This window comes from Momordica charantia (genome assembly GCF_013281855.1).
Source record: "Momordica charantia cultivar OHB3-1 chromosome 4 unlocalized genomic scaffold, Mcharantia_2.0 BLBB01000004.1, whole genome shotgun sequence".
NCBI lineage: Eukaryota > Viridiplantae > Streptophyta > Magnoliopsida > Cucurbitales > Cucurbitaceae > Momordica > Momordica charantia.
The window spans coordinates 4,910,337-4,936,819 of record NW_028275162.1 but is presented as its reverse complement, the minus strand read 5'-3'; the positions used below and the strand labels follow the sequence as shown (position 1 = coordinate 4,936,819).

Genomic DNA, 26,483 nt, shown 5'->3' with positions numbered 1-26,483 from the left:
TTTTGAAATTTTGAATGATGTGACAAGTTAATTATATATGATCCTTTTTCCAAATGTTGATATCATCATTTGACTTGTTTGGTTGGATTAGTATTAAAATAGTGATTTCAATGATGAACTTTGAAACATTTTACAAATTTCAATGGTCCAGATGTTCGATTCTTAAAATATTAAGAAATAATTTTCGAATTTATAGGCTAAAAAATGTATTTTCCTAACAAATTATATACAGATGTTCTTCCCAACTCATCAGTCATTATTTTCTAGATGAAATCTTCATCTATGGAAGAACATCCAAACTTGTAACACAGGTGATTGCATTGGCATCTAGATTTCTAGTTAATTTCAACCATTGGATCAATGTTTGATTGGATCTTGACCGTGGATGGATGAGCTTACTGAAATTTGTTTAAATTCAATTTTTATCCATTTTGACGAAAATTCATTGTTTTCGAATTTTCCATTATAACGTACTAACATCAATAAACTGATTAAGACATATATCTTCCAACAAAATATTGTGGATTTAAATTCTCAACCCAAATGTTGTACTGAAAGAAGATAAAAAAACATCAACATTTTTTAATAAATTAATTATATTAAATTCATTTATTGATATCAAACTCAATAGAAGTGTATCTTAAATAGTCAATTGAAACATTATCAACGAGGCTTAATAATCTTTTCAAGTTTCAATTTTATCTTTCACGCATTGATTTTTTTGATTAAGTCCTTAATTTAAAAATAATGATATTTTTATAAGGCTGTCAATTGTTACCATCCAATATATAGATCAATTTTCTATACAATAGGTAAGTTTGGGTTAAGTAAGTTTAGTACGTACAAAATTATATAAAATAAGTTTTTTTATTTTATGGGTGGATGATTATATTTCATCAAGTTAAAGTATATTTTGACATTATAATATCATCAATTTGTTAATTAGTTTTAACATTTTATGACAACAATAACTTCATTAAAAATCAATAAATTAAAGATAAAATTAAAACTTCTAAAAGATAAAAAGATCATATTGAAAAAAATACAAAAGTATTAATGACTAAATTATTATATATTTAGCCCATTGTGATTTTATGTAGTCTAGATGCCTGTTGGTCAAACATTGGTTCAATTTACTAAAAAAATAGATACATGACTATTCAATTATCCAAAAATAAAATTTCTTTATAGCTAAAGATAACATGGACAATAGGCTAAAATAAAGTGACACATGAAACATATTATAATTTTGCAGTAATAATAACATATCAAATATCAAATCACTTTTTCTAGACCATGCCATCCTATTTTGTCTAAGGAAAAAATATATATATACGTGCTACTTTGCTTCTATTGGGATGTTCATTTTTCCACCAAGATGCGACCCGTGGGGATCCACGTAAATGGGGCGGGACATCCCCATTTAAATTTCCCGTGCAGTGGAGATGAAGAAAGTTTTTCTCTAGTCACCTAAACGGGGATAGGGAATGCATTCTCCATTCTCCGTCCTGCCTCACTTTATATATATACACTAAAAAAATCTTATTATTCTCTCTATATATACATATACTAAAAAAATCATATTCTTCTCTACCCACCCAATATATAGAGGATCGGAATGTGTAAATAAAAATTTATCATTGAAAATTAAGTAATTAATTAAATTTTCCTTAAAAAAATATTTAATTGAGAAATAATTTTAAAAATAAAAAAATTCCCACAGGGAACCCAATCCCTGTGAATTCCATACGAGGAATCCCCACCCCGATCTCCGCAAAATACCTACTTCTATTTAGAGGAGTGGTCCCTTTTATAGATGATGCTAGTCTTTTTTAACTATCTACACTATTTTTAAAGGCATATCACTTCATGTAAATCACTTTTCTATATATATACCTACTCGATTTTTAAAGGCATATCACTTCATGTGTTTGGGGAAGGGAATACCCTGGACACGTGGAGGACCCCTATTGGTTCTCCAAGATGGCTCATGAGTCATGCCCAGCTCGGACCGCCGAGATCACCACCACTAGCGTTGACAGATGCTAAGTATGAGGGCCGAGATGAACCTGGCCGAGGTCCGACCTACCGGGAAGCTCGGTAGGGGCCGATGTGAGCAACTGTCAGCGGCGTGATTATAGGGCGTAACCGTCGATCCCGAGATTACCGGGTGTAACCGACAGTCCCGAGATTACTGGGTGTAACCGTCGCGAGATTAGCGGGACCACCACCCATAAGTAGAGGACCTCACTCCCCGATCAGGTACGATGATTTCTGGCCTCGAACTAAACTGGGAATCCGACCTATACTGACTTGATCGTCGGAGTGCTCACCTTTTTGTGCAGGTCCGCCCAAGCGTTCAGGTCGGTCCGGAGGCCGAGTTCAAGCTGCAATCTGGAACACACTGTTGTGCACATCCTTGCATAAACATTTGGCGCCGTCTGTGGGAACGACAATCTAAGTCATCCCAATTCTTTTAAACCAACACGCGAGCGAACATGGTTCAACCAGCGAACTCGACCAATACGACAGATCGAAGGACTCTAGCTGCCAGCGATGCCCACCAGAGGGAGGTCGGAGCAGCAGCGGTAGAGGGGCAAGGTCACGACGGCCTAGCAGCGGAACCCCTCCGCAGGTCGGCACGGATCACCGCGCCTGCCCTACCGCCTGCGCACCCGAGGACGTCCAAGGCCACCCGTGGCCGAGGTGGGACCTCTAAGAAGAGCGCCCGGGGTCCAGCCCCGGCTCCAACAAGCGAGAACTTTGATGCGCTCAATAGAGAGATGGAGGCAATGCGCACACAAATGCGCTCCATGGAAGAAATTTATAACGAAATGATGCTAGCTGCAGGCGCAGGGTCCCGATCTGAAAATCGAGTGACGTGCGTGGACGTACGCGAGCAAAGGGGTTCCCACCTCGGTCCAGCCGAGGAGGAACGTCCCGAAGACAACGAGAGCGAGGGGTACACTCGCCAGAGGGGAGACCTCCGTGAGCATCTCAACAGAAAGAGAGGCTCGTCTCTCCGAAAAGGGCAGTCACCATCCCGCTCACACAGGAGCTCCAACCAGCAGGCTGAATCCTCTCACAATCCCGCAGGGATAATCACAAGGGAGGAGTTCGACCAGCTGAGGGGGGAGCTCGATGCTCAGGTGGAGGCCTTAAAGGCCAAATGTGAGCAGAAAGACGATTCACTGAACGATGGCGACTTGGGAGAATCGCCTTTCACCTCGGACGTTTTGGAAGCACCAATCCCTCCGAAGTTTAAAGCTCCTACCGTGAAGTCTTATGATGGGACGAAGGACCCCAAGGACTATGTTGAGGTCTTTGAAGGCCTCATGGACTTCCAAGCGGCATCAGACGCAATCAAGTGTCGCGCCTTTCAGATCGCGCTTACTGGCAGCGCGCGATTGTGGTATCGGAGACTGCCAGCCAGGTCGATCTCAACCTACTCTCAGCTGAGAAGGGAGTTCCTCGCCCAGTTCTCTTCTCGGCACTATGACAAAAAGACAGCGACCCATCTCGCCACCATCAGGCAGAAGGAGGGTGAGACGCTGCGAGAATATGTCACCAGATTCCAGGAGAAGCAGTTGAAGGTTGCACATTGCTCCGATGACTCGGCCATGTGCTATTTCCTCACCGGTCTAGCCGACGAAGCCCTCACGGTGAAACTTGGAGAGGAGGCCCCGGCCACCTTCGCCGAGGTGCTTCAAGTTTTGAAGTATCCCACCCCCAACGGCGTGGGCACGGTCCGAGGAGAACAGACCGCTTCGAGGGAGTGTTATGCCTCCGCACTCAAAGGCTCATCGGTCTGCGCCCTCGAAACTCTCGCCGGTAGGGATGGGACGCTCGAGTTCGAGGCCGACCTGCCGAGGAAGGAGTTTGCTGCACCCACTGAGGAGCTCGAGCTTGTTCCTCTGCTTAGTCCCGAGAAGCAGGTAAGCATAGGAACCAAGCTGGGGGCCACCGACAGAGAGGAGCTAATCCACTTCCTCAGATCCAACTCGGACGTCTTTGCGTGGTCCCATGAGGACATGCCTGACATTGACCCGCGAATTATGACGCATCGCCTCAGCATAGATCCATCATTCCGACCTGTGAAACAAAAGAGAAGACCTATAAACAAGGAGAGGAGTGATGTAATTGTTGAGGAAGTTAACAAACTTTTGAAAGCTGAATACATAAGAGAAATTTCGTATCCCGAGTGGCTCTCCAATATTGTATTAGTTAAAAAATCTAACGGCAAGTGGAGAATGTGCGTAGATTTTACGAACTTAAATAAGGCATGCCCGAAAGATTGCTTCCCACTGCCGAGGATTGATCAGCTCGTGGACGCCACAGCCGGGCACGAACTGCTCACCTTCATGGACGCCTACTTTGGGTACAACTAAATCAAGATGCATGTCCCAGATGAAGGTCATACCGCTTTCATAACAGACCAAGGTCTGTACTGCTACAAGGTCATGCCCTTCGGGTTAAAGAACGCAGGAGCGACCTACCAGAGAATGGTGAACAAAATGTTCGCCAAGCAGATCGGCCGAAATATGGAAGTGTATGTGGACGACATGCTTGTCAAGAGCAAGCAGTCTAAGTCGCATCTCTCCGACCTGACCGAAGCCTTCGAGGTTCTGAGGGCATATCAAATGAAGCTCAACCCTGCTAAGTGTGCCTTTGGAGTCTGCTCGGGAAAATTCCTCGGCTTCATGGTGAATAACCGGGGAATCGAGGCCAACCCCGAAAAGATTAAAGCCGTGACCGAGATGGAGGTACCGAAGACGCTGAAGCAGCTTCAGTGTCTCAATGGCAGGGTTGCGGCCCTGAGCCGGTTTGTTTCAAGAGCGACAGATAAGTGCCTTCCTTTCTTCAAAATCCTACGAAAGAAAGGGCCGTTTGAATGGACAGCGGAGTGCGAGCAAGCGTTCCAGCAATTGAAGAGCTACCTCAGTTCGGCACCTTTGCTCGCCAAGCCCATGCCGGGGGACAAGCTCCAATTGTACTTAGCAGTGTCAGACAGTGCCGTCAGCTCGGTCCTAATCAGGCAAGAAGAAGTGCGGCAAAACCCGGTCTACTACACAAGCAAGGCTATGACCGAAGCCGAGACTAGATACCCTCAGATGGAGAAGTTGGCTCTCGCTTTGGTCACCTCGGCCCGACGGCTCAGACCATACTTCCAAGCCCATACGGTGGTGGTGCTCACTAACTCGCCCCTAAAAAGCATCTTCCATAAGCCGGAAGCTTCTGGACGCCTAATGAAGTGGGCAATAGAGCTAAGTGAGTACAACATCCAGTTCGAACCCAGAACTGCGTTGAAAGGACAAGCAGCGGCAGATTTCATAGCCGAGCTCACACCACCCTCCGAGCTGAGCGAGTCCGACCTACCTTGGACAGTCTATGTCGACGGATCCTCCAATGAGAAGGGGTGCGGAGCCGGGGTCCTCTTGCTCGGACTAGGGGCGAGCGATTTGAGTATGCCTTGCGGTTCGACTTCCGGACTTCTAACAACAAGGCTGAGTATGAAGCATTTATTGCCGGCCTGCGAATCGCTAGAGCATTGGGGGCCTCTTGTGTTAAGGTCTTCAGTGACTCCCAGCTGGTTGTGAGCCAGATCAGAGACGAGTACCAAGCCAAAGACACCCGAATGGAGAAGTATTTGGGCAAGGTCAGATTGTACCTCGCCTAGTTTCGAACTTACGAAGTAAGCTGGATTCCGCGAGCGGAAAATTCTAATGCTGACGCCTTGGCCAAGTTAGCATCGGCATACGAGACCGACCTGGCCAGGTCGGTCCCCGTCGAGATCCTAGATAATCCCTCGATCTTAGAGCCAGATCTGATGGAGATCAGCGCTCCAGAATCCTCATGGATGGACCCGATCGCGGACTTCATTAGGGGCAACTCACCACAAGACCCCAAGGAGCGCAGAAAGTTGGCAAGGCGGGCAACTCGGTTCGTGGTCCGAGATGGGGCATTGTACCGACGTGGCTTTTCCCTGCCTCTATTGAGATGCCTAACCCCTGAAGAGGGCCTGTACGTCCTCAGAGAGATCCACGAAGGAGTGTGCGGCAATCACTCAGGCGCCCGGTCGCTGTCAGCCAAAGTTATCTGACAAGGATACTATTGGCTGACCCTCAGCCAGGACGCCAAGAAGTTCGTTAGAACTTGCGACAATTGCCAACGCTACGGAACCATAATCCACCAACCTCCCGAGCTGCTCACCCCCATCTCGGCCCCGTGGCCATTCGCGCAGTGGGGGGTAGACATCATTGGTCCTTTCCCTTTGGGCAAGGGCCAGACCAAGTTCGCTGTGGTTGCTGTGGATTACTTCACCAAGTGGGCCGAGGCCGAAGCGCTCTCCCACATAACGGAATCTAGGGTCACGTCCTTCGTATGGACGAATATCATATGTCGCTTTGGTATACCGCAGGCCATAGTGACAGACAATGGGAAGCAGTTTGACAACGCCAAGTTCAAAGACTTTTGCAACAAACTTGGCATAAGTCATCTTAGCTCGTCCCCCGCACATCCGCAACCAAATGGGCAGGTGGAGGCAGTCAACAAGATCATCAAGCGAGGCATCAAAGTTAGACTGGACTCCAAGAAAGGCAGGTGGGTCGAGGAGCTACCAGAGGTTCTATGGTCGTACCGGACCACCCAACGAGAGTCGACGGGTGAGACCCCGTTCTCCCTGGCCTTCGGCTCCGAAGCTGTAGTCCCGGTTGAGATCGGCATGCCATCTGACAGAGTAGAGCATTACGAGCCTACGACAAATGAGGAAGAGCTGCTCCTCAACCTCGACTTGTTGGAAGAAAGAAGAGCAATGACCCAGCTACGCCTGGCGGAGTATCAGGGCAGAATGGCCAGACATTACAATGCCCGCGTTCGACCTCGGGCCTTTCAGGTCGGACATCTGGTCTTAATGAGGGTCCAAACGCATGTGGGTGCCCTTGATCTGGCCTGGGAGGGCCCATTTGAGATCAAGGGCATAGTCCGACCTGGGACGTATATATTGGCCGATCTGAAAGGAGATGTCCTCGCGCACCCGTGGAATGCGGAACACCTGAAGCGTTATTATCCTTGAAATGCCAAAAGGGTTTTCAATGAATCTGTAACGACTGTTCCAAAAGAATTATGATCGGAATAAATGTGATGATTTAATTTCATGCTTCCGAGTTCGACCAGAAATTAAATGGGGGCCACGGACTCCCACGCAATCACATTCCAGCAGTTGGTTCAAATTCAATCCTCCGAAGCCTAAGGGAAGCCTAAGGGTACGAGGTGTGATGCCAAAACCACCGACGAACTTAAAATTCAAACCTTCAAGGCAAAGGGGCGATGTGAAAAGTTCAAAATGATCAAGCCTCCGAACTTGGGGGTACGAGGAACGATATGAAGAATGGCTACGGACTTGGGATTTTAGCCTTTTAACCTTTTTTAAGTTAAGGGTGAAATGTTAAAATCCAGAGTTGGTGCAATGTATTGAACATTAAGAGATTCAAACTCAAACTTACAACTATTTTAACTGAAGGCGCGACCTCAAAGGTAGGAGGTGCGAGGTGACATTGGCTGCAGTTCAAGGAAAAGGCAAAGAAATGAAAAATGTTGCCGACACCAAAGTAAAATCGAACAAAGCTTCTTCATTAATGAAGAGCAGAGCCAAGGCTTATAGACCTTGCAGCTCTGCCCTGACAAGCAGAAAACAAAAGAAAAGGGAAGAAGGACAGCGAAAAGCCTCGTGAAGGGTGGTCGCCTAAGAGCCTGCTTGAGGAGCGCCCTCTTGAGTGGAGCCGACCTAGTCCTCTTCGGGATCGGAGTAGTCAGAGTCCAGATCTCTGACATACTGATCCACCAACACTTGGGGGCCAGGGGTGCCGCCAGGCCCAGACGCCCACTTCTCGGCATACCTCCTTTTCAGACCGCTGAGATCGATCTGAAGGTCGGGCATGTCGGAAGCAATGCCCTTCATGAGGAACTTGAAGCCCGCGTCAGAAAAGTCTTTGGCAAATCCATCGAAGTCAGGATGTTGCCTAAACGATTCCTCCAATAGGACTCCATTGCTGAAGCGTTCCTTCGCCGTCTCCAGCTCGGCAGTCGCATGCTCCAGCTCCTTATCCTTCACTTTAAGCGCCTGGAGCATGTCGTCCTTCTCCTTCAGGAGCTGGAACTTCTCCTTCTCCAAGCCCCTGGTGATAGCGTGGGCAGCTCGGAGTTGGGCCTTGCGCCTGTCCTCCTCCTTCTTCAGCAGCTCGGCCTGGGACTCCACCTCGGCCTTCAAAATCTCCACCTCAGAGTGAGCCTTCAGCAGCTCATCCTTCATGGTGGAGGAAGCAGCCTCTAAGGCAGCAGAGAACTCCTCTTTCTCCCTCGCTGCCAGAACTTCCCTCCCATCCAGCTCGGCCTTTACAGCCAGAGCCGATTGAATGGAAGAAACGAACGCCTGAGAAACGGTACAAGGAAAAAGTTAGACCGAACTACCTGTTGGGCGAAATTAAGCAAAAAATGGGGACACTAGTCTTACCTCGGCGGCGTAATCGATGGTCCTCTGCAGAACGGACCTAGGGTCGCTCACAAATTTGGACGCCCTCCTTAGGCAGCGGTCCAAACTTGCAGCTGAGATGCGGGACACCTGGTCCCTCACCCCGGAACTTGACGGCTCAACTCTGAACCGTGTCGTCACGTCGGACGTCCCGCCCATCCTGGCCGCAGGATCGTCCATCCGATCTGCGAAACTTGCAGGTAAGACCCTGCAAGCTCCGACCTCCGAGGGGGAGATCGCCTTCTTTTTCTTCCTTCTCCGCTTCAGAGGGGCTTCCTCTCTCACCTCCTCGCCCAAAGGCGGGCGTCCACCGCCTCGGTCTGATCCCTGAGGCGTTTCTCCCTCGAGGAACCCCCAGAAGACTCCAGCTCGATCACTGGGGCTGGATCTTCCGAGGCAGGCCCTGCCACGGCGGGGGTGGCAGGTTTCGAACTCTGGGCGGCCTCAAGAGCATGGGCTCGACCCTTGGACTTGCGCTTCACGCTGCTTGCAAATCCGCAAACCATGGCTGTGAAATAAAAACAGGGGTTAACACAAGGTTAGAGGAAAAAGGGGGGAGGCAAGCTCGGCATACCAAGTTCAGAGTTCGGCCTTGAGGATTCAATGGGACGAACTGCAGGGTTGTAATCTAGCAGCCCGGACTTAAGCAGCAGCTCGTCGGTCACCAGGGTTCCGACCTTCCTACCCCTCGGAAAGCGCTCCTTGTAGTATTTCAGCGTGTCGAAGGAGGCTTGCGTAAGCTCGGGGACTGGTCGGATTGAAACTGCACGAAGACAAAATCCGAGTTAGACCTGAATGACAAAAGAAAATTACAAAAAGCAAGAACTACTCCGTACCTAGGTTCCCAAACCTAGTGGGGACGTCAAAGAAGGAACGACCTGACTCGTCCTTTGCGAGCCATTCCCCGGAAGCGTAACCACTTCCTCACCCATCCCTTGATGGAGGTCGGCCCCTTAACTATACTGCCTGCGCCTTTCCTTGCGCACATATAGAACCGACCAGGCTTCTTAGCTATCCTTTTCGCTTCGAAGCACACGAGGAGCTGGTCTACGTCCAACAGCTCGGCCTCCTCACTATCCCGAGCTCGTAGCCAAAAAAGGATGGCCAAAGCGAAAATGACACCCCACCCATTGGGGGCCACTTGAGCCGGAGCCAACCCAGTCCGGAAGAGAAATTCTTGGACAAAAGGGTGAAGGGGAAGTCTGAGGCCGTACTCAAACATTTTGAAGTAGAGAGTGACCCATCCCTCTGGAGGATTGTCAGCTTTCTCCCCCTCCTCCGGAAGCCTGAGGAGGATGTTCTCAGGGATAGCGAACCCCCTACGAAGGGATCCGAGGTAGTGCTCAGGTATCCTAGAAGGGTATTCCAAACCCTGACCTGAAGTGGAGGCGTCACTATCCTCCCCGTCATCGGAGAATCTAAAGTTTTCTATCTCCTCGATCTCGGACTCTAACCTACGAGCTAAATCGGATCCTAAGTTGCTGCTAAAAGAGGACGACATGGCAACTACGAGAGAGGGAAGAGACCGACCTACCAAGGGTTCGAGCTGCCTTCAGATCGAACTCCAAGAATTCAGGGAACGTAAGATATGATCTGAAGGATTGGGGGCATTTATAGCCCGTCGGAAGAATTTCCCCACCGTACACGTGTAATCAACGAGCGGCTAGGATCCTCCCTGAGATCCGAAGCGTCGGAACATTTGAATATTCCGACGATAAATCTTCCGCGACGGTTGTATTTTCCCACGAATAGGAAGTCGCCACGTGTCCAAAGCAAGTCGAATGAACTTCTCTGCCAGGTCGAGATCGGACCAGACAGAGAGGGGGCCAATGTTTGGGGAAGGGAATACCCTGGACACGTGGAGGACCCCTATTGGTTCTCCAAGATGACTCATGAGTCATGCACAGCTCGGACCGCCGAGATCACCACCACTAGCGTTGACAGATGCTAAGTATGAGGGCCGAGGTGAACCTGGCCGAGGTCCGACCTACCGGGAAGCTCGGTAGGGGCCGATGTGAGCAACTGTCAGCGGCGTGATTATAGGGCGTAACCGTCGGTCCCGAGATTACCGGGTGTAACCGACAGTCCCGAGATTACCGGGTGTAACCGTCGCGAGATTAGCGGGACCACCACCCATAAGTAGAGGACCTCACTCCCCGATCAAGTACGATGATTTCTGGCCTCGAACTAAACTGGGAATCCGACCTATACTGACTTGATCGTCGGAGTGCTCACCTTTTTGTGCAGGTCCGCCCAAGCGTTCAGGTCGGTCCGAAAGTCGAGTTCGAGCTGCAATCTGGAACACACTTTTGTGCACATCCTTACATAAACATCATGTAAATCACTTTTCTATATATATATATATTCTTTTTCTTATTTGAGTATTTCCTACTTCCCTAATTTGATTACTATAATGTATGAAGGAGAAAACTTTCAAGACATTACTTTTGCTAAATAACTATATAGAATGTAAATATGACTTCTCGTTTCAAAAAAAATAAAGACTTCTAAAAAGAATCGACTCCACATTAGTAAGTATAAGTAATTCATTTTTCATCTAGATAAAGAAATATTAACAAAATATATATATTCACTAAATATAATATTTAAAAGATTTGAATACTATTTTGATGCTTGTACTTTAAAAAAATAACTATTTTTGTTTTTTTCATTTTCACTTTTATCTCATTATCTTTCCATCACAATTTTAGTATAACATTTTATTCACTAAATTTTTTAAAACATGGACATAAATTTTGTGTTAAAATTTTACAAAGGGAGATTAAAATAGACCATTTTTAAAAACATTTTTGAAAGTGTAGACTAAAATAAACAAAAGTTGAAAGACAAGACCAAAATGAGCCAAAATGATAAAAAATGGTATTTAAACCTATTTTGAAAAAATCAACAAAATGTACCAATTAAAATAGTAAACCCAAACTACTTATCACTGGTAAGTGTCAAGTTATAATGTTGATGACTTTTAACCATAACAAAAGTTGAATCACTTTGTACAAGTTGACTACAATTCAAAGCAATCATATCATGCAGTTTTCTCAATAAGAACATTAACAAAATAGAAAGTCTTCAACAAAAGGCCTGGATTGTACATTGAATGCAAGAATAAAAATTAAACAAACCTTACAAAAACAATAAACTATTATATGAATAATCTTCAAAGCTTTCCCTTTAGCGCAAGCTAGCTACTTAGTTTGAAATTTAATTGAATAATTTTTCCAAAAAACAAACTGCAACCTTACGTTTTCTCTTAAAATCTCCATTATTTCATCTGTGGCAAAGGTGGGAAATGCCTTTTTTCCTTTCGGAAGCAAAGCCATGAAGCCAAAAGTGTGGGAACTTTTTTCTGAATTGTTGCATGTTTCTTCTGAATCCGAAAGATTTGGCATGTGGGTGCTCCAGTGACTGTGTATAAAATGGAGTTTTGGGTATGGTATGGCCATCTCAAACTCTGTGAAGAAGAAGTACTTCCTCCTTTGTGTTTGGAGGGTTTTGCTTCTTCTTTTCCGATGGCTTGTTCTGCTTTTCAGCTTCTTGTGCCACTGGCTGTGGTCGTGGCGATGGCGGTGATGGTGGAGGCGACGCCGCCGGGGATTGCTAACAATCCGAGCCATGCAACGTGCAAGATTAAGAAGTATAAACATTGTTATAATTTGGTTCATGTTTGTCCTAAGTTTTGCCCTGATCAATGTACTGTTGAATGTGCCTCTTGTAAGCCTATATGTGGTGGTGATGCCAATACTCCTCCGGAGGATGATCCCACTCCGGCCACCCCCTCGCCGCCATCTCCTCCTTCTGAGACTTATTACTCGCCCCCACCTCCGTCAACACCTCCGGTGAACCCCAACCCTCCGACAACACCTCCAGCAAATCCCAACCCTCCATCAACCCCTCCAGCGAGTCCCTACCCACCGGCGGAACCCAACCCTCCAGCAACACCTCCAGCAAATCCCAATTCTCCACCAACGCCCCCGGTGAATCCCAACCCCCCAACAAACCCTACTCCTTCAATGCCTCCGGCAAGTCCAAACCCCCCGTCAACGCCACCTGCGAATCCCAGCCCTCCATCAACGCCACCAGCGAATCCCAACCCTCCATCAACGCCACCAGCGAATCCCAACCCTCCCGCAACGCCTCCCGTGAAACCTTACCCTCCTCCTTCAATGCCTCCGGCAAGTCCCAACCCTCCTTCAACCCCTCCGGCAAGTCCCAACCCTCCTTCGACGCCTCCGACGAGTCCCAACCCACCTTCGACGCCTCCGACGAGTCCCAACCCACCTTCGACGCCTCCGACGAGTCCCAACCCGCCTTCGACGCCTCCGGCGAGTCCCAACCCTCATCCAACCCCTCCAACAAATCCCTACCCACCGGCAGAACCCAACCCTCCAGCAACGCCCTCGGTGAATCCAAACCCTCCATCAACGCCTCCAACGAGTCCAAACCCTCCGTCAACACCTCCGGTGAATCCCAACCCTCCGTCAACACCACCAACGAATCCCAGCCCTCCGGAAATACCTCCCGTGAAACCTTACCCTCCTCCTTCAACACCTCCAGCGAGTCCCAACCCTCCTTCAACACCTCCGACGAGTCCCAACCCATCACCATCCACTCCAAATTCTCCATCACTGTCGCCTCCTCCACAGACGCCATCAGAAACTCCTAGCTCCCCAAGTACTAACACTCCTCCCCAGCCGCAGCCTTCTCCACCACCATCTCAGCCAGCTTCCCCACCACGATCAGCTCCTCCTGGTAATGCTGGGGAACCAACAGCTTCATCTCCACCATCTTCTTCGGCCGGTGCAGCAAAAAAGAAAGTCAGATGCAAAAATGTGAATTATCCTCAATGTTATAACATGGTTCACACTTGTCCCAGCGCCTGCCCTGCTGGATGTGAAGTCGATTGCGTTACTTGCAAACCTGTCTGCCGTAAGTATCATTATCAAACTATTCAAATCATCCAAATTATTACCTTAAACTATAACTTTGGCATATAAATTTTCAGAGTTAGTATCTATTAGTTCTTATACATTAAAAAACATTTAAATAGATTGCTAAACTTCTATAATCAATTCAATCGTTGTTTTAGACTCTATATTATGGATTTCTACAAAGAATCTTTGTCTTGACATGCTTAGTTTAATGCTTAAATGGCACACTTACCTTATTAGATATAAAATCCTTAAATAATATACTTTGTGAGCGTCCTATAAGTGCTAAATAAACTTAACAAAATGATTTAGATATATAATTGAAAGTCTAAGCACCTGTTATAAACATTTTAAAAGAATAAGCATAACTCTAGCTCATTAAAAACTGTTTATAGTAGGACTAACTAGTGAAATTTCAAGATAAAAGACTAAATAGACACACTAAACTTATATTAATTTAACAAAATAATGAACATCAAATTGAGATATTTGATATTTAGTTTTTTGGTTGAATAATATGGCAGATTGTGACAGACCAGGAGCAGTATGTCAAGACCCACGTTTCATCGGCGGCGACGGCATCACCTTCTACTTCCACGGCAAGAAAGATCGAGATTTCTGCCTGGTTTCAGATTCCAACCTCCACATCAACGCCCATCTGATCGGAAAACGAAACCCCAACTTAAAAAGAGACTTCACATGGGTCCAATCCCTCGGAATCCTCATCGACGGTCACCAGATCTTCATCGGAGCCCAAAAAACCGCCGCCTGGGACGATTCTGTTGACCGCCTCGCCGTCGCCGTGAACGGCCAGCCGGTGGCCCTCCCTGAATCCGGAGGCAGCCAGTGGCAGTACCCCGACGAAAATCCGACCATCTCCGTCGTCCGGCTGGCTCCGGCGAACCAGGTGATGGTGGAAGCGAAGGGGATTTTCAGAATCACGGCCAAGGTGGTTCCGATAACGGAACAGGATTCGCGGATTCACAACTATGGAATAACGAAAGAGGATTCGTTTGCCCACTTGGATTTGGGGTTCAAATTTTTCTCGCTGAGCGATGAAGTGAGCGGCGTGTTAGGGCAAACGTACGGCCCTGAGTATGTGAGTCGCGTAAATCTGAAGGCGGCAATGCCGGTGATGGGGAGGGAGAAGGAGTTCGAAACGTCGAGCCTGTTCGCGGCGGACTGCGCGGTGGCAAGATTTGGCGCCAGCGGTGGCAGCGGCTATGAGGCGGCGGCGGCTTGAAGTTTTTGCTTTGCGGAGGTTGATTACTTGAAATCGGAAAGGGAATTTTTCTGTTTGTAAAGAATAAAGGCGTTGGAGGGTAAAAGTGTAAGCTCCAATGGATAAATATCATTATAAAATCAGTAATATATAATTATAAATTTATATAATAATAATAGTACTATATAACTCTTTTAGTTGAGTTTCGATTTTAATGTCTAATTTTTTTTCTTATCGCTTGAAATTTAATTTTTAATTTTTATTTTAATAAGTCTCCTTTGTAATATTATTGTTCAAATGTTTATATCTGACCATAATTATTTGACACGATTTGACATAAGAAAATAGTAATGTGTCATATAACAATAGAACTTCCTCTTTAAATCATAATTGTCTTTATTTTGTTGTTAACTATTTGGACGATGGACAACATTACTTATAATATATGTATTTTGTGTTAGACTTATGTATGTTTGGGTTATCAATTTGAACATAAATTTAGTGTACAAAATATTAATTACTATCTTAAAAGTTGATAATCCATTTTGTATTCATTGTTGTTGAACTCAAAAAAGTAAGAAATATTGCTAATGGTTGTTAATACATATATTATAGTTCGTTACCGTATGTGAAACCATCGAGAATAAATAAAAATACCAAAATAATAAATTTGTTTCAAAAGTTAGGGGACTAAGCTATTTTTAATGCTTATAGATTAAATGAAATCTATAATTGAAATGATGAAAATGAAAATGAGATTCAAAACTCTAATTATAATTATAATTTATGAGGTAGGTGGCAGAAATTATAATTAGAGATTAAACTAAACCCCAACATAAATTCAATAAAAAATCATAAATTTAGTAAGAGCGGGATCAATATAAAACTTAAGAAATAAAACCGATTATACCAACAAAATATAATTATAATTTTAAAGTTTCAAATTCAAATTTTATAAAACAGAGACTTAAGAGACTTGTACAAATTATAATCAAGCTAAGTGAAGAAGTCGGGTCAATTTTCAATAGGACTCAAAATTTAGGGCTATTTGTGCAAAAAAGGCAAGAAGGAAATGGGTTTAGAAGGTGTGTGTGATGCCGAACCCACAAACCCTCGAGAGGAGAGAGCAGAGAGCAGAGCATGGAAGGGGCATCGTACCAGCGCTTCCCGAAGGTGAAGATCCGAGAGCTCAGAGATGACTACGCCAAGTTCGAGCTCCGCGACACCGACGCCAGCATGGCCAACGCCCTCCGCCGCGTCATGATCGCCGAGGTTCCCACCATCGCCATTGACCTTGTTGAAATCGAAGTGAACTCCTCCGTTCTCAACGACGAGTTCATCGCCCACCGCCTCGGTCTCATTCCCCTCACCAGCGAGCGTGCTATGTCCATGCGCTTCTCTCGCGACTGTGATGCTTGTGATGGCGATGGCCAGTGCGAGTTTTGCTCTGTCGAGTTTCACCTTCGCGCCAAGTGCCACTCCGACCAAACCCTAGACGTCACCAGCAAGGATCTCATTAGTTCTGATCACACTGTTGTGCCTGTTGATTTCGCTGATTCTGCTGCTGCTAGTGGTGAAGTGCTCGATACCAAGTATTTCCTCTCAAATCTTCTGTCTTTTCTTTTACACCTGTTGCTAGAGATTGTCTATTTCTACTCAGGAGCTACGAAGTTCTGATTGCTTATTTCTAGGCAACATTGCTGCGTGGTTGTAATGGGGGTCGATATCATTTTAATCTAGGATATCTAGCATCATTACGTTGGAAGTTACTGCTCCCCAATTTGAACTGGTCTTGTGGTAATTGTAGAGGAATAATCATTGTGAAGCTACGGCGCGGTCAAGAACTGAGGTTGAGAGCCATAGCCAGGAAGGGCATTGGTAAGGATCATGCAAAATGGTCTCCTGCAGCAACTGTGACCTTCATGTATGAGCCAAGCATTCACATCAATGAAGACCTAATGGAAACGTTAACACTAGAGGAAAGGAAAACCTGGGTTGAAAGTTGCCCAACCAGAGTATTTGAAGTTGATCCTAATACCCACCAGGTTCTTCTCATATGACCTCAATCTCATTTTCTTTTTATTTGTTGCAATAATCCGCTGAAATTTTCAGGCTGCCCTCGTATTATTGTGCTATTTCCCTGAGGGCTATGTTCTGGATTGTATCTGTCCTCTTGTATCACTGTCTATTGTTTGTGGTTTGCCAGGCAGATTTAGCATGTTTGTAAGTTTTGAGAATAAAATATAGTATTTTTTTTTTTTCTATTGCTTTTCATATGAGGGAGAGCTAATGTAAGATTAGAATCAAGATAGATGAAATCTAGTACTAATTCTGTGACTTTGCAAAGAAGGGCCTTGTTATACCTTTTTTTTTTATAAGAAACTTTGCTAAATCATAAAAAAACCTTTCAATCCTTGAGGATCATGTAAATAGGACAGTTACAAAAGAATTTGCTATAAGAATGGCTCCACCTAGAAGTTCTAAGCTGTACAGTATTACAAAAATAGTAAGATTAGAAGCCTTATCCTCAAAATATCTCTGGTTCCTTTCCAGCCAAAGACACAAGCAGAAAATCCCCAAAGGGTTTTTGCTTTCCACCCTAGATTCCAGCCCTGAAGCGATACCAAAAGCCTATCTTTCACATTCCTCGAGAGACACAAAGATAACCAAAAAGGTTTAAGAAGTATTCCCATATCTTCTAAGCATAATTTCAGTTGAGGAATAAATGATATATATTCTCCTCATCTGAAAGACACAGAACACGCGCCGTAGGAGGAAGCACCTAGTTCTTGGATATCCTTTGCAGCTTGATTTGAGCGTTCAACCCCTTATGAGATAACAATCATAGGAAGACTTTTGTTGTACTCAAACTTCTAGATCTTTTAGTTTTGGCATTACATGTTAGCAAGCTGTTTGTTTGCGTTCATTTGCTAGTTTTGAGTTGACAACTAAGGTTTTTATGATGTACCTCATTTACATGATACTGTGGAAGTGTGTTCCTCTTCTACGTACATGATATTTTGAATGTTATTGATTTAGGCAGACAATCTAATCTCTCTCTCTCTTTTTTTTTTTAATAAGAAGGTAAACAATCTAGTTTTGAAAGTTGTAACCACCTGTGCCAATTCTAAGTTGCATGCCTAGTCATGCTATAGGTGCCTTGCCTATTGCTAGGGCAGATGATTTGCACTTGATATGCATCATTGCATCTCCTTTGAAGCTCCCAATTTTTTAGATTAACGTTATTACTACTATTCTTCACTTTCTTACATATAACTCTTATCAGTGCTCTTTTGTAGCTATTTTCCTCTTTTTTCCTTTTTGGTCAAAGGTGATACGAATTCTCTCTCAAATATTTAAGAATCTTATTTCATTGCCCTGTGTGTAATATTTTTTACCTTCAAAGATCTACAGATTCTACCTTTATAATATACCTAAAGAAATGCTATATATGTCTAATGTAATTATTTACTGATATAATCTTGTGCCTTATAACAAACACCCAGAGAAGTTCCACATGTTAGGAGGAAAAAAGAAGGGCACCTTGTCCATCTGCCAATTTCTTGAAGGGGTGAGCTAGTTAGGAGAGATTATTATTGTTACAAGGTTGGGCTTGGTTCATTGCTAATTAGGGCAATTTGGGTTGGGGCTGTTGGGCATATTTGCAGCCCGAGCATCTTGCAATGGGTTCAAAACTTCACTCCACTAACCTAACATAACTCAACCCTTAGACATCCAACCTTTAAGGCCATTTCTCTTTTAGAATTCCAAATATTTAGAAACATAAATATCCAGATACTTTGATGCTTGGGTATCTAGATAGATGCATTGCAATGATAAAGATAGCTGCATTCTTTTTGCTGAATTTGTCCATAAGAATGTAATGAAGTTAACACATGTTCTGATAATGCCTTTGTTGTAAGTTCTTGTTAATTTATTCTATACGTCTATTCTGTTTATATTAATTTTATGTTCTTGTCAGTCAATGTAAATTATACTATTTTCATGTCTCATTTTATACTTCAATTAATTTAAGAATTTTTTTAATGAAATATTGGTTGAACATTTACATTTTACATACTCATTTAACATAAATATAGTTTCCTAAAGTAATAAAATATTATGAGTTTCCTATAAATTATAAAGAGTGAGAGAGCTTGTATGGTCTTGTCAATTATGAGGTTCTTTTGGAGTAAAATAAAGTTTGTTGAAGAGCAATTAAGGAAAAAAGGGATTATGATCCCATTGTATTTCATATAAGCCCAAAGGGTCAAGTATTGCCTCTAGCTGCTTCAGTTACTACTCTTTTAATGTAATTTCTTCAAGTTGGTGCTGCTTCTGTAACAATATGAGTACCTTAGCTATTTCCTTGTATTTGGCCAATAATTTTTTTTCTCCATTAATTTTTGAAAAGGTTGTGGTGGTTGATCCTGAGGCTTACACTTACGATGATGAGGTGATTAAGAAAGCAGAAGCTATGGGTAAAGCTGGACTTGTGGATATCACTGCCAAAGAAGATAGTTTTATCTTCACAGTTGAATCTACCGGTGCAATCAAAGCTTCTCAATTGATACTTAATGCCATAGATATTCTGAAACAGAAGCTGGATGCAGTCCGCCTTTCAGATGATACTGTAGAAGCAGACGACCAGTTTGGTGAGTTAGGTGCACATATGCGAGGTGGATGATCTCGATACCAGGCCTCCCCATATGTTTCTAGGAGGTTAGGCTAACTTTAATTTTGTTTTCCTGGACAATCTTGTTTCCTGTATGAATGCACCTGGTCCAGTGCTGCCTTTTTCACATATTCAATGCATTTCTAGCTTCGGGAGATAGTTAACATGTGGTATCTTTGGCGTGTTTGGCTCATCTCCATGTTGGACCTGGTTTAGTAGATTATGAATGATAGTTAATTCAGCTTCTACTATTTCCAGGCCATGCTTTGACTATTACTTTTCCAGAGGCTGCGTCCTTGGGGCAATTTTTGTTGTCTTTTAAATGACATGGTTAGTTGCCCCAGGGGTTGAAATTGGTACAAGACAAGATCTATGGTGACAGAACTACTATTTTCTTTGGTATCCTTGGATAGAACTTAGAAGATTGTCATCAAACAGTTGTATTGAAGTTTAATCAATTGTTTTAGTCTCTACTGTGAACCAATTGTGCATATGTGCTTTCTGAAATGGCATTCTCATTCGAAATAGAAGTTTGATGGTTTTGAGAAGTTCAAAACCAAAAGTGAAGCTGACAACTTTATCATACCGATTTCCGAAGATGAAATGGGTGAAATTATTTGGTTAAGGAGGGATTTTTAATTGAGTTTTTATCAAATATGATAAAATTTTATAGTTCATCGCATATTTTTCAATCCATCATGACTGATCCGAGAAGAAAATCAAGAAAGACTTAGCCTAATTTTGATGCGCCCCAACAGAGAAAATGATCGACCCTAAAGATTTACAAACTAAAGGTAGTGATCCGAGGGGAAGATGAGAGAGAGCTCCTAGCCCCTTTTTGTATCATTTATATTGAACATGTCCTAAAATGAAAAATCCATAGGCCTCGAGATCTCGTTGGCTAGGATTTGTCCTCTGTGCCTTCTGATCTCAAATTGCAGCAGCCTGGCGTTTCCTTTAACTAAGGATCCAAAATTTGTATCAGACCTTAGGTCTACCAGTCTGTAATGTCAAGTACAAAATCATTTTTAAATGTCTAGATGAAAGACTTAGGTCTTGGAATTGGCAATTTTTAGGCTCAAAATGCCTTTATCTCTAATAGATTGATAAGATACAGTTTTCTTATAGTGTGTTGAGTTCTTTCATGCTCTTAAAAATAGGAGAGGGGGTAACAATCCAGTAGTTGCTCTCAAGTCGGATTCGAGCAGGTGTATGATAGGGTCGAATGAGATTTTATTGAGAAGGTTTGTACTGATGATTCGATGAAGACTACAATACAAAATCGAGGAGATTTGATGGTTTGGTTCGAGGTCTCGTTCCAAAAGCTCAGGGGATTGAGAGTTTCTCTTTTCGGTTTTCGGGTTTCAAGAATAGTTGTTTAAGCACTTTTGTGATTGGGAGGACATACTTTTAGATGCTCTTTCTAAGTTTAAAAATGTCAACTCCTTTACAAACAATCAAAGTATGAAATGATAGGTGTTGTTCCAAGCTTGAAAGCTTGGCTGCAATGCCTTCACTTCCTCAGTTGGCGATAGGAGAACACATGTTGTGCTCGAGACAAATTCAGATTTTCTTACTCATCCTTATCTTCTTTTTAGGCTTTTGACCACTCGGCCACTCTCCCCTTTCCGGGCCGAAGATCACCCATAGGAGATCTTTTTGTTGATGAGCTCCTCTTCCTCTTGTACCGAGAATTCTCGTAAGACTGGTGGCTTTTACGGTTTTACCCATGCGAAAAACAAACTAAACTTGCCATTGAGAGTTTTTTCTACCACAAAATAAACTAAACATTTACTATCTCTCTCTGACAACAATTCTTGGAAGCAAATTTGAAAACGAAAGCAAAAAGTTACTTAAATATTCAAAGCAATGAGTTGGTGCAGTACCTTAAATCCCCATGATGTTTTAATCATCCATACCCCAAATAAACTCCAATAAATTAATATTGGCCTTTTAATTTATGAGAAGCAGTAACTTTGTACCTTTCATTTGTTTAACCATGTAAGCTTTTTATGCCATTGCAGTCTCTGACTTTGTACTTTTTCTCCACAGCAGTTCCATTATTTACTGAGCAATTTTTATTTACTACTCAGAACAATAACTATTGACTCTGGTATCATCCAAGATGCTATATTGCTATGCCCTTTTAACTTTCTGTGTCTTTAACATTGGCTTTTGAGGTAATTAATGAGATTAGATTCCTTCTTAAGACCAAAACAGCCTAAGATTCCTTGAAGAAAAATGAAGGGTTTTTGGGTCATTGCAGGCTGCCAAAAAGATGCTAAATCTTTGTCTGAGAAGCCAGACATGGTGCAGGGACATGCTTCCTCTGATAACATTTTGACCCTTTTAAAGGTGGATTCTTTTTTGAGGTCCAAAGAAAAAAAGACCTGCAGAACCTTCTCTGAGTTATTTGGCACTCAACTTCCAATCTCACCCCTAGAAAATGGACTTTGCTCTAGTGATATTTCTTTAATTACTTCTTATTTATATAAATGTGTATTGTTTATGGAATCGATGCAAAAAATTTTAGTACAACAAATGTGAGGGCGAGGGATTGAATGTTCAACTTCAAGGAAAGTAATCCGTACCTAATCACTAAGTTATTGCTTGGGTTAGCTTTGAAGTAGAGAAATTGAGTTTGTGTTTGGTATGTGACGATTTTGTTTATTTATGATACAAGTTTCCTAATCTCGTAGTCCATAGGTTGTATAAATTGTGTTTATGAAATACACCTTAAATTACGATAAAAATATATAGCACTGCGGTTGGTTAAGACGTGTATTACCGACTAAAAAGTCGTATGTTTGAACTCTCACTCCAGACTAACAATATACAAATATAGTGGTGTACAGCTGCCCGAATGAAAATTCACTTGAACAATGTGTTTTTTTCCCTTCTGAAATATGAAGTTATGGGCATTCAATGTTTTTCCAAAAGAACAACAGAAAAACATTGAATTTTTCATGTCTTGTTGCTTTTAACATTTAGGTGTGAATGTGACAGAGATTATGAATGTGTGAGGACAAAGGACAAAACTCAAAAGCATGAGATTTCTTTCAAATGGGCATCAGAAATTAAATTAAATGATTCTGAGGGATAAGTCCTTTTTTTCTTTTCTCTTTAAATTTTTAAATGACTAAAAATATGTAATAAAACCAAGTGCCCTTTGCCAACTCCATTCATTTCTATGCTCTCCTCTTCAACCACTTTTTTTTCTTATATATATTCATTTACCATTATTTTTAATTTTAGAATTTGAAGAAAAAATCTGTTTGGTTTAGCATTGCTAGGAGATTTGATGCATATGTCATCATTGAAAATCCTAATTATTCTCAAATGATAAATTAATGTTATCTTACAACTTCGCTATTTATTAACTCACATTTTAGAAGGAAAATTTGACTGTTCCAAACAAGTCTTCAACGGCCTTCATTTTTATAAAACACAAAATCATATACTAGTTAAGGCATCTTACTCTTTCTTTAAAAGACGATAGTTCAAACTCTCACCCCTCATTTGCTGTATAAACACAAAACATTTAGAGAAAACAATTTTGAGAACAAAGTCCAAGGTTTCCCAAAGTTGTCAATTCATGCTTCCATGTTACAAACAAATGGGGCAATTGCATATCATCTAATTTCTAGTCTTTTGTTAATTAGTTTTAGAACAAATGATTAAGCTCATAAGAAAAACTTGGAATAAGAAGGGTTTTTGGATGTGGAGAGAGAATTGGATGCCATTTTTTTGTCAAACATAAAATTCATTAACTATGAAATGCAGAGAAGGGTCACAGAAAGTAGAAGAAGAGAGGAAGGCACAGAGATTTGTGGTACAAAATCCATAAATACCTTTGTTTTCCAGTCCTATTCTCTGTACCACTTAGGTTTCTCTCATTAAAAACTAATGCCTTCAATCTCTTATTAACTTTGACACAATATTTTTAAAATCTTTGGGTATATTGGGAACTTCAAACCTCTCGTGAAAACATGTTTGAGTAACTGTTTACATTGAACGATAGAAGGATATATGATGACGTTAATTAGTTCATTTAAGAATCTTTTGGCTCCTCCAATAATCGGGATATATATGTTGATTATGTTTTGTCTTGTATTTTCCAAAATGGAAAAAAAGATTTCTAAAAGTAGTTCTTTGTAGTCGAAAGAGAAAGTACTCGAGCTCTCTCAATAACTAAAAAGTGTATCATGCTTAACGCATCTAACTCGAGTTTTCGGTGAATAGCGAGAAACCAAACTTCCATCTAATTCGACACTACGACGATCATATTATATACCTCATGCTTTTCTTTTATCTATCATATTATTTTTAAGAAAGTCCTAAACATTATCTTTAATTTGCCTCTCATTTCATCAGTCTATGGTAGAGTTTCTAAATTACTCTCTTGTCCAAAAAAATCCCCAAAGTTATCCTTTTGTTCCCAGTCCTATCTAATTTTCCTCAACATATTGATATCTAACAGCTGTAAATAATAATGGATCCTCTACTATGCTTAAAATCAAAATTATTGACTCAATTATTCATCAATATTTAAAAGAGCTACCCATTTGCTTGAAAAAGAAGAAATGAACTCCGTCTTGAAATTACATAACGCATTCTCGACTTCCAATTGGATCATATCTCTTAAACTCATAAAACGTGGACGTGGAGATTCAAACTTTCAATCTTGTGATCGAGAATATACACCTTATCTAGTTGAATTATATTTAGATTGACTCATATCTCTTTAAGTTACAATATAATTAATAAGGTATGATGAAACATGTGCGCAGAAAAAGTAATTGGTTATGTTGTTTGCGTCATTTGCAACTTTTAAATTGTTTTCACACTTGATGAAAACAATTATTATATTGATGATGCAAGTCCTTGAGACATACATGTAGGCTTAATTAATTTGGACATTAAGAGAACTTTATGAACCTAACCATAGCTTAATGGTAGATTGGACCTAAAAAGGGAAGAAAAAGGACCAAAACTTATAAGTAATTTGGGTTTAGTTTTATTTGGATTATGAAGTTCAGTTTGATTTTGCAGCCCCTGAGAATTATAAGATACAAAATATTGTTATTTTATGTTGATTTACTATTAGTAATAACTTTTTAGTGTATAAATAGGGAGTAATTAATCGTAAAAGTACCTTTTTAAATGAAGATGGAGAGAATACGATGTTTAAAATATATTTTTTTTTCTTTGAAACTATAGTCAATCAACTTCTATGCATAGCATAAGCAACTTATTCTTTTCTCTTGGAGTCGGAAGTTCGGTCGTACATCCCTATTTGTTGTATTAAAAAATATATTATTCTCGTATGACCAAAAAATTATTCTAACTTCTGCACTATTTTGACTTAAAAGAATGCAATAATAATATATTATTATTATTTTTTATTAAAGCTTTATTTTAGTACTCTGTGAATATTTATATATAGGAACCATCGGTCAAAGGCAGTTAATAGAGTGAGGAAAATGTAGTGTGGTGGGTTGAATTTGGGCACTTGGCCTTTGTCAAACGGCATTGAAATTGAATAAAAAAAATCAAATAAGTTTCTCAAATTGAAACTCTAATGACAAAATATATATATATAAGAGTTTCTAGAGAGAATTAAAATATAGTTTTTGCCCTCTTATTTTCAAAAAAAAAAAAAAAAAAAAAAAAAAAGGGTTGTCGGGCTTGAAATATTAGGCAGCCAAAATTCAAGAATTTTTGGTTAAACTCAAGTCATGGGATGCTGTGTTTTTGACCTTATTGCCATTCACATTAATTAAAAATAGACCTAAAATTGTCTTTGAGACTGTTGGTCTTCTTTGACTAAGTCTTCAATGATTATATAGAGTCTAGAAAAAGGAAATAATCAAATTATTGTGCAAATCAGAGAAGATTGAGAGCCTCAAAAAATTAGGTTTATATTGTACATTAATTATAATTTATAATCCTTCTCTCTTAGGAGAACCTTTCTTTCTAAGGAGGGGAGATTTTCAAACTTTTTGACCCAATTTGCAGGTTGTAGGTATAGGAAAAAATTGAAGTCTTTGTTCTTAGTGGAGGCTTGGGGTTTTTTTTTTCTTTTCTTCATGTGGGAAAGGGATTCGAACTCACAACCTCTTAGTTGGAGGTATATGTCAATCACCGTTAGAGAGAATTGTCTCGTGCCCCTAAGTATTCTCTACCTACCCACCTGTGTCGGTTTCGGGTACAAGTATCCTTTTGTTGAAGGTTGTTCAAGCTTTTCGTGGGAGTCCGTAACACCTGGTACTTGAACATTGGATTGAGGTATTTTCTCTATCCCTTCTTACCCTGAAAAAGCAGGGGCACCTTGCGTCCTTGAACCGATAAATCATCTTTCAGCTAACCTAGCCTCCGCTGAGCTAAACTCGCTCTGACAATTTTCAATAGTTATAGTGCCCTTTTAAGGTCTTCTATTATTAACAACAAATATATAATTTTGAGATCTTTCTCTAACGGGATCTTATAATTAGAGGATTTTCGTTTTAGTTCCTAAATTTTCAAATTCTTACCCTATATAGAACAAAAAAATTATTAATGAAGTTGTTATAGACTGTTGGTTTAAATGATCTTATTTTAATTCATAAATTTTTCATACTCCATTTCATTTTTGTTCTTGAATTTTCAATTGCTACGATTCTTGAACTTTTTATAAAAAAATAATTTGTCTTTTTCATTATTTTTTATAAATTATTTAACAAAAGGTTCACAGAAGTGCATATCTTTTATCCATTTACCTAAATAAAATGTCTACTTGCTGCAATTTAATAGGTCATGTTTTAAATTTTGAAAGGAATTCAGATTCTTGTTTAAAATGATGAATGAAAAAGACTTAAATAAAATTAACATTAAGGACTTAAATAATAATTTTGAGAGTAATCAAATTCTTGTTAAATGAGCCCGCGACTCAATTACTTTAAGACATCATAAACGTCTCATAGGGTTCGAGTTTCCACCCAACCCACAATTGTTTGAACTAAAAAAAAGTTTTATATGAAAATTTTAAGAAGCGGTAAGCCAAATTAAAATATTTAAAAGTGGTTAAATTACAAAGTTGGTTCCTTCGGTTAGGGCAGTAAAATTTCTATTATC

At 41.5% G+C, this 26,483-nt stretch overlaps 2 protein-coding genes across 4 annotated transcripts; both read left to right on the top strand.

The window, feature by feature from the left end:
- The first annotated feature begins 12,078 nt into the window (after positions 1-12,078).
- On the top strand, positions 12,079-14,897 carry LOC111016609 (late embryogenesis abundant protein-related / LEA protein-like protein). Its single transcript, XM_088122307.1, has 4 exons — positions 12,079-12,871; positions 13,100-13,294; positions 13,349-13,471; positions 13,998-14,897. The coding sequence occupies exons 1-4, from the start codon at positions 12,106-12,108 to the stop codon at positions 14,714-14,716; spliced, it is 1,803 nt and encodes a 600-aa protein (XP_087978433.1). The 5' UTR covers positions 12,079-12,105; the 3' UTR covers positions 14,717-14,897.
- Positions 14,898-15,772: 875 nt separating this feature from the next.
- Positions 15,773-21,939, top strand: LOC111016637 (DNA-directed RNA polymerases II, IV and V subunit 3). Of its 3 annotated transcripts, none has more exons than XM_088123300.1 (4): positions 15,773-16,287; positions 16,503-16,740; positions 19,110-19,417; positions 21,637-21,939. In XM_088123300.1, exons 1-3 carry the CDS (start codon positions 15,836-15,838, stop codon positions 19,380-19,382), a joined length of 963 nt encoding a protein of 320 aa, XP_087979426.1. In that variant the 5' UTR covers positions 15,773-15,835; the 3' UTR covers positions 19,383-19,417; positions 21,637-21,939. The 3 variants fall into 3 exon arrangements, with proteins under 3 accessions (XP_087979426.1, XP_022147789.1, XP_022147788.1); XM_022292097.2 differs by lacking the exon at positions 21,637-21,939 and adding an exon at positions 19,629-19,850; XM_022292096.2 differs by lacking the exon at positions 21,637-21,939 and having other exon boundaries at positions 15,774-16,287; positions 19,110-19,850.
- The last annotated feature ends 4,544 nt before the right edge of the window (positions 21,940-26,483 follow it).